At 42.3% G+C, this 8,423-nt stretch overlaps 1 protein-coding gene across 2 annotated transcripts; it reads left to right on the forward strand.

Annotated features, from left to right (window-relative positions):
• Nucleotides 1–1,744: 1,744 nt before the first annotated feature.
• On the forward strand, nt 1,745–6,563 carry s1pr5b (sphingosine-1-phosphate receptor 5b). Of its 2 annotated transcripts, XM_070917586.1 has the most exons (2): nt 1,745–1,768; nt 4,041–6,563. In XM_070917586.1, exons 1-2 carry the CDS (start codon nt 1,745–1,747, stop codon nt 5,157–5,159), a joined length of 1,143 nt encoding a protein of 380 aa, XP_070773687.1. In that variant the 3' UTR covers nt 5,160–6,563. The 2 variants fall into 2 exon arrangements, with proteins under 2 accessions (XP_070773687.1, XP_070773679.1); XM_070917578.1 differs by lacking the exon at nt 1,745–1,768 and having other exon boundaries at nt 3,930–6,563.
• The last annotated feature ends 1,860 nt before the right edge of the window (nt 6,564–8,423 follow it).

An 8,423-nucleotide genomic window follows, 5' to 3' on the forward strand; every position in this document is an offset into this window, starting at 1 on the left:
AAAGACAGAAACACGTGATGAAAATTAGAAGAAGAAAAAAATCAGGAAAAGTCTGATAAAGAGAGAGACGAAACAGACACACAAATGATCAAGAAGAAGAGATGAAAGAGGACAGCCTTTCCTTCCTGTGCAGAGTTGTGTGATTGCCGTCCGTCTGTTAGACTACTCATCCTCAGTGTCAGATCCCTGTTTCTCTCTGAGGCTTTGATGTGAGACTTCGGCATTCACCCCGACAGGATATTACACTTTAATGATCTCCTGATAGGGCTCCCCTCCTACACACAGCGGTGCAGACAGCAGGGAGTGTGGGTGAAACATGTAACATTTATGCACTTACATTCATAACACTAACTGACACAAAGTGCAGCAGAGAAAGTTCACCCACCAACTTCAAGTCCTTTACCAGAAACCTGCATGAACAAGAATTACTGGATACAATATAATAAATAGAACTGCAACCTCCTAGTTTACTCGTCCTGTTGGAGAAGTTCATGTTTTTTATTTCAGCAGCTTGGACTGATCCCATTTCAACTGCTGTTTTAATGTAAAGCCCACGAGCACACTGGCCTTTTTCATAAGTTGGCTTGATCTGTTGATTCACAGATGTGTGTCAGTATGTCAGCAGTCACACTTAACAGACATTATCAGGAGGCCCAAGAAGCCGGCACTTGACCCTGTCAGACACGAACACGAAGTCTGGATGGAAGACCATGTGAGCCAGAGAGAGTCAGGGTAAAATATAGAAGAGGTGTGATGAGACAGAAAGAAAGAAATATGCTTGTGTATTGTCCACACTCAAGGCACAGACTTACACAAAGGAGCCGGAGGATTCTCCAGCTAAAGCAGGTAATCCCACAACAAACAGGTTTAGTTGAAGGAAACCTCTGTTTGAATAGTCAGACAGTGTAGTGTAACGTATCAGAGGAGCAGCCGGATAAAGAACAGGATGTCCAACTGTCAAAAGACTGTAGCTAGGGAGTAAAATATATGAGAGGTGTGATGAGAAAGGCATGAAGAAATATGCTTGCGTATTGTCCACACTCATATACAAAGGAGACAGAGGTATTATGACAAATGCAAAGTGGCGGGTTGTTTCAGATGTGTTCAGGCGATAGTGGCACATGATAGGACAGCATCATACCAAGCATTGGCTTTGAAACACACAACCAATAAAAGTTTTACTTGAGGCTTACATAGCATCCCTCTCTCCTCTCCCCCTGTTTTTGTCCTGATAAAGCTTCTGCAGGCCCTGCAGGGGAGGTTTCGCAGGTGAGACGCTGAAGCGTGTCAAAGCATGTTGCAATCTCACTGACAGGCTATGGGAATTGGGATGCCAAAATGACATAAACCATGTGAATGAGATTCTCTTCCCTTCCCTGGCTGCATAAGTAGGGGTTGTAGAGCAGATCATCGTGGGAGCAATAAATCTAAATTCAAGAAACACAAAAGCTTAGTGTCAACACTTCAGTTGGCTTGAAGTTTGGGGAATTGTTACTGAGCCGTGTCTTTTCAAAACTGGTTCTTCCAGTAAAATGGAAGTTTTACTACCCTTTTGTTTCTTTAGAAAGCTTGAAAGTAATATGTTCATTTAGAATACAGGAACACCTGGAAATGAATGGCACTTCCTCATGATTCACAATTTATATATTGTTCTCAATGCACTGCTTTTTTTGTTCCCAAGCTGACGACAATGGCAACACAACAACACACTGTATATTGCATGTAGATATCACATGTGCCTTAAATGGAGGACACATTTGAGAAGGGGGCCGGTGTAAGCAGCGTTAACTACTTTCCTCTTGCGGTCATCATGTTATCATTGTACACAGACGAGAGGGGGGTTTCATGATGACATCAGGATGATTCAGTTCATATCACCCATCTGTGTTAGCATGTAGATCGATGACATAACGTGAACTTTGAAATGTAAAGAAGTCCCACGGCTACAACTGTTGTGGCAGTGTAATCTGAGCCACTGCCTATACTGACGGGCATCAGCGAGATCCTAATGTAAAGATCGCTCCAGCTCCTCCTCCTCATCTGTCTGTCATCAAGAACAAACTTTAAGAAGTTTTAGCCAGGAGAATACACAGAGATGTTAATGTATGCAAGAGAGAGAGAGAGAGAGAGAGAGAGAGAGAGAATGTGAGGGGAAGAGAGAGTTTGGGTTAAGACCAACCCCCTTTTTTAGCTGTTGCATGTTTCAACTGAGGTCTTACTTCACTCCCTCTGCCTTGTCAGTTTGACTGGGACTCACTTGGTGCTCTTGTTTGGATTCTCCTCGCTGAAGAGCAGATGAAGCGCTCGATAAGGGCAACGCTACAACAATTTCAAGGTAATTCTCATTGTGATTCCCGCGTCTGACGCAATGTGTGATAGATGATATTATTGGCAAATTTGTTTCAGATGGTTTCCATATGGCTGCATTTATCTTGCGTTTATACAGAACAGAATGTTAGAAGAAACATAATAATTTATCACCTTTTGAGTTTTAGGACTGTGATTTGTGTTTATCAAATTTGTATTAATTGAAAGTTTTTATATGAAGCTTTATGACACTATTTACACCTGAGGGAAAAAAAGAAAGGCTGAGAAAACTTTTTTGATGGTACTATAAGCAATATATGGTGCAAAAGTCACAAAAAGAGAAACTTTATCAAATTCTGCCATGATTTTCTTGTTTTAAATGGAAATCAACACAGAAAAATCTTCATCAAACGCTGATGCTTGTGATTATAACATACATATTCTCTCACATCTCATCATAGATAATTGACACTGAGATACCAGCATTCACTCATGATCTCCATTCATATTTTTATCTATGGTATAGATTCAGTCCTCACTGCAGAGGGACTCGACACTCAGCTGTTTGTGTTATAGCAATTTCCCAAATTCTTGGCAACAGATTGAATGGGTTAAAGTCTCCAGACCGTTTGTTAAATGTTAACATATGACTCAAGACGTGAGAAAAAACATTCCCTTACACAACTGAGACTCAAAGGAACACAACCCTAATCACCCCTGCGTGTAAGCTAAAATAACTGAACCCCAACCTTCAACGTATTTATGATCATAATTTGCAAACCACGTAAACTTTGGACACGCTGTTTGAGTGTGTTTGCGTGTGTGGGGCACTTCAAACACACCTCACCTATACTGTGAAAAGCAGCTGCATGTGTGCCAAATTAAGTGCACATGTTGTGATGGTTCCTTACGGTGACTGACGTACACTTTAAACACAATTGGAAAGACTAAATGATTGACATTAAAATGATCCCTCTGTCCTTTTCGGCCTTTAGTTTCACATGCTGCCCTACAAACGCACGCAGCAATAATCACGTCTTATCTGTTTTAGAGGACATCATGAGGTCATGACAGTAGTTGTTGTTTCATATCATCACAATTTACACTCAGATGTCACAGAAAAGACATCTACCAACAATATACTTTACTGTGTATGTCAGGGCAACATGGACTACCAGCATTTTATGTGTCTAAATGTCTTAAATGTCAGTTTAACATAACATAGTCATAAACTCTTTCACATGCATGAATGTTGATGTATTCAAGTAAATACATCTTTAAGGATTATAGTTTCAGCTATCAGTGGTTTTGCATCCTTTCTTTCCATTATTTTTCATGATTTCTTCATGTCTTTCTGCAGCGTCTGGACCCTCTAACTGGGACAAACAGAGCTCAAGAGCACCGTCTTCTGGCCAAAAAGAAAACATCTAGGGATTCTGGTGGATTACACTGTATCAGCTTCATGTAATCCCTCCATTTATTGAAGGAGCTCAGACTTTTCTTTGTGTATCTTTTTTGTACTGGAACAAATTCTTCACAGCTCCTACTGCCAAAAGCATGTCAACAAAAATGACTTTATAGCCACTGACTGCAGGCAGAATAGAGGAAAAGCAACATAAAGCATGGAGGCTTCAAGTTCTGCTCATGCAGGGACCCCCCCCTCTACACCCACATTCCTCACCTCCCCTACTCTCTCCTCTCACGGCTACTTGCAGTTCTTCTGGGAGTACCAGGACAATTCTGTCCTCGTGGAGCATTACAACTACACCGGCAAGCTGCAGAAAGACCGCTACCGTGAAGGGCTCAAACCTGAGGGCATTGCGTTCCTGGTGGTGTGTCTACTCATTGTCCTGGAGAACGCTGTGGTTCTCCTTGCCATTTGGAGGAACAAGAAGTTTCACCTGCCCATGTATTACTTGCTGGGGAACCTGACTCTGTCTGATCTGCTGGCTGGGATTGCATATATGGCTAACATCATCATGTCCGGACCTAATACTTTGAAACTGACGCCGTTGCTATGGTTCCTCAGGGAGGGAGGCGTCTTCATCACTCTGGCTGCCTCTATAATTAGTCTGCTGGCCATTGCAATCGAACGCCATGTGACTATGGTAACTATGAGGCCATACCATGGGGCAAAGCGGGGACGGATGTTGGCACTGATTGGTGCAAGTTGGGCCCTGGCAGGGTTTTTGGGGGTCCTCCCAATTTTGGGGTGGAACTGCATCCACAGACTGGACCAGTGTTCAACAGTCCTCCCGCTTTATGCCAAGAGCTATATCCTCTGCTGCGTATCTGTGTTCAGCGCAGTGCTCCTGGCCATTGTGGTCCTTTACGCCCGAGTCTTTCGCATTGTCCGCACCAACACACAGCGCCAGCGGCTGGGCCTGTCAGGCAGCATGAGGAAGGGCTTAGCAAGGAAGTCGGAGAAGTACATTGCCCTCCTCAAGACTGTCACCATTGTGCTAGGTGTCTTCATCGTCTGTTGGCTGCCCCTCTTCCTCCTCCTCCTCCTGGATTTTTTCTGCCCCACTCACAGTTGTCCCCTGCTCTACAAGGCTGACTACTTCCTGGGAGTAGCCATGGTCAACTCGCTCCTCAACCCCATCATCTACACTCTGACCAGTAAGGACATGAGGAGAGCCATTCTGAGGCTGCTCTGTCGGCCGTGTCTGATGACCAGAGATGGCCAGGTGAAGAAGATTGGGATGCCATTCCTGGAGTGCAGTTTCAGTAAAACTGAGGTGGCATCCCAGAAATTAGAGGGGGGACCGGAGACGACCATTTCCTCTGGGAACATTATCACCACCCCATCTCCTATTAAGGCCCTTTACCCCAAACTCTTCAAGTCATAAAGGACTAAGACTGACTGATTGAGTCCGTAAGTGTGTGAACAGGTTTCCCACTGAACAGAGGACATGTAGCACATCTTCTACAGAAACAGAGAGTGTATGAAATATTATGGCAGCACAAGGGAATCGTGTTTAGGCAGATCTCTCATCTTGGCAAGAAGTGGTGCAGTTATAGCAATATAACCACATGAAAGAACTTCATTGTGAAAAACAAAATGTCATAAAGACGCCACTCAAATGTGAACAAGCAAACAGACTTTTTTAGACTAGATGCTAGTGATGAGTCTCCTTAACTAATTTGCACTGAAATATCACAACAAATGGAGAAGCATTTCTGTAGTTTGTGTCAAAGCCTGGAAGGAGGCTTCTGTAAACCCAAAGACTCTCGTGACTGAAAAAATGTAAATGTAACGTTGTCTCCAGACTTGCTGGGATAATGGTGAACAACTGTCGTTGGCTTTGCCCCTTTTTGCAGTTTCTTATTGAAGTGCCTTAAATACAGCATGAACACTTCTAGTACGTGCAGTGTGTAATCTGTGCATCTGCAGACATCTGGATTTCGCTGGTTCGAAAGGCCCAAGGTGTGCTATATTTGCTCTGATAAAATCATGTAGAGCAACCCTGTACATATCTGTGTACGTGATGAAGGGAGACCTACAGGGAGACAGAAAGATAACAGGAAAGAGAGATGTGGCACTCACTCTGAACTGTTCTTACAAACACAGCTCTGTGAAGAATGCTGTGGCATAGTTGTGGTAGGGAGGCGCAAAATTAAAATCCCCCACTGTTTTGAAATGACAGATGGTTAACCTATCAGATGCAAAATGGAAAGTTGTTGGGGTTGGTGTCCAATTTTTTGAAATGTCAGTCTGACATCTGCAGGAAAAAATGTTACAGCAACAAGAACAACAACAAAATGTCATCATACGATGTGATTAACTGACAGATGTAACAAAAAAGGCTTTTTTCTGTCATGACATGCTGATAGTTTAACTCTAAACCAAGTCAGCTGCAATTGCATCACTTGCAAGTAGATAAATTATCACTTCAAAGATTTATATTTCAACATGCAAAGTTTTAGATGAAATTAATCATCATCCAGCTGCGGCAGGATTTTTAAGGACAAGAAAGTGCCTGCACCTGTAAGCTAAATCATGCAGAATCAGTGCAATTATTGCAGTACTTCCCTTCACTATCCATCATGTTAACAGAATATTTCCAGTTATAGATTAAGGTATTGGATTTTTCTTAGTAGGAAATGAGTTTAACATCAGTCTTTTTATACATTTGTGTTTTTTTAATTCAGTCTGTCCGGACCTTAATTGATGAATGAGGCAGTGTGCTTTTTTTTGTACTGTAACTTTTTATATAACCTGTATTCTAAATTATACCTATTTTGTAACAAGAAAAGTGTAGCAAACTTTACCTTTCTTTTCATAAAAGAAATAAAATGTTTTCTTGAATGAAAGCGTTTTTGGTTTATTTTCATTGCACTGTTAACAGTACATTCATACAAGCGTGTCTGTGTGTGTTTCTTTTTGTGTGGCTGAGGTAGTGTGAGTGGAAGAGCAGTTCTTGAAGAAGCACCACAGGAAGTCAGCCCTCTTGTCTCACATCTGGTAATAACATTGGCCTAGATACAGCGTTCTCCTACAAGCTCTGCGTGTCTCAGGACTGCTCCAGCACCACACAATGCACCTTTTATTCAAACACCGAACACTCAGTTTCTCTTTTTCCTTATTCTGTCAAGCTGTGGGTACGATCGGCCATCACCTCACTCTGACCTGCTGTCCACGCATCACATGGCTGAAACAGACAAAGATCATATGCAGCTGGCTTTCGTGTTGCTGCCTGGGAGCTGAAACTTCTGTGGGCAACAGGCTGTCAATTCAAATAAAGTTTGTGTTACAGAGGGATGAAAAAGCCATTGTAGTTCAACTATGGGGTGTAGTTCAATAGAAACATTGCGTGGCTTCGGCTCTTGCATTTAAGAAACGCTGCTTTGTAGTGTGATTATTATGAATGTCGCACATTCCTACACTGACAAATGTTAAATGAAATTGATTGAACCACAAGTGCTGGAGTATTTCCACTGTTTTGTTAGCCCTCTCTCAAAACTAAAACATTATTAATAAAACAAATTCATAAACATGGTAAGTAAAAAACATATGTGCAGTAGCCTATTTAGAGACATATCACACCCCTCAGAGGAAACTGATTGTTGACAAAGCAACTCTAAGCAACACATTCATTAACTTTATGCAAAACAAAGTCTAGCTGCACCAAACAGGCAGCCTGACAAACTACATAGTTGTTTCACTTTTGATTTAACCCTCAGTGACCCAAAGACATACTTATCTACAATGAAAGCTACCACAAGGCACTGGGATACCTTTGATGTGATTTGTATGGGTGCAGGTGTTCCTCCAGATGTTGGCTGTTTCCACCAAACACTGTGCCTGCTGACAGAGGTCAACAACTAAGGGGAATCCTTCCTGGCCCCCAGCTTCCTCCCTGCTGCTGAAATCATACAACAAACTGGACAGGTAGAAGTCATAAGTCACCTGTCATGATCACCAAGGGCTGTGCTGCTTCTGGGAAATTCGAAGTGGTAACATCTGTAGTTGATAAATAGAAAAGATGGCAAAGTATATCAAATTAAATCACAATAAAACTTAGAGCAGTCTGTGAGTGCAGCTTTAATATCAGATGCATGATGAGCAGCAGGCATAATGACGCTCGTCTAGGGGTGTCCATTTGGTGCCCCCAAGGCTAACCTCACCTAATTCCTCTGACTGGAACTGTACACAGAGCGAGGGCAGAGTCATCACTCCGCTGGGGAATCATTGGTGAAGGCTGATTCAAGGCTCGTCACATCGTATCAAGGATTTTTCATGACTGTTGATGCTTCATCATCAATTTCAGTGACCCTAAGGGAGCGGAGATGTAATCCCAGCATGAAATATTTGGTTTAATCAGCTGTGAATTCTAGCCAAGGGGCTCAACAAAGCTTAAATATTTGTCTAGTATATAATTACTGGCAGCTCATTTCCACTTGATTAAAACTCATTTGACAACATGTTCTCTATTTTGAGGCATTAACTTGAAGTGGGCCTTTGTGCCTGCAGTGTCACAGTTGGCTTTTAGTGCCACCTTGTGGCTGATAGCCAGAATAGTGTGTGTTGTAGACTGTATTGACCTGAATTACGTATTTTCCAAGAGTGGAAATACTTAATGCTGTATCAGCACCTGTCTGGAACAAGCGTA

Source organism: Enoplosus armatus, chromosome 2 (genome assembly GCF_043641665.1).
Source record: "Enoplosus armatus isolate fEnoArm2 chromosome 2, fEnoArm2.hap1, whole genome shotgun sequence".
Lineage (NCBI taxonomy): Eukaryota > Metazoa > Chordata > Actinopteri > Centrarchiformes > Enoplosidae > Enoplosus > Enoplosus armatus.

Coding starts and splice junctions, on each gene's coding strand:
- s1pr5b (XM_070917578.1), top strand. CDS start 3,930: ATGGAGGCTTCAAGTTCTGCTCATGCAGGGACCCCCCCCTCTACACCC.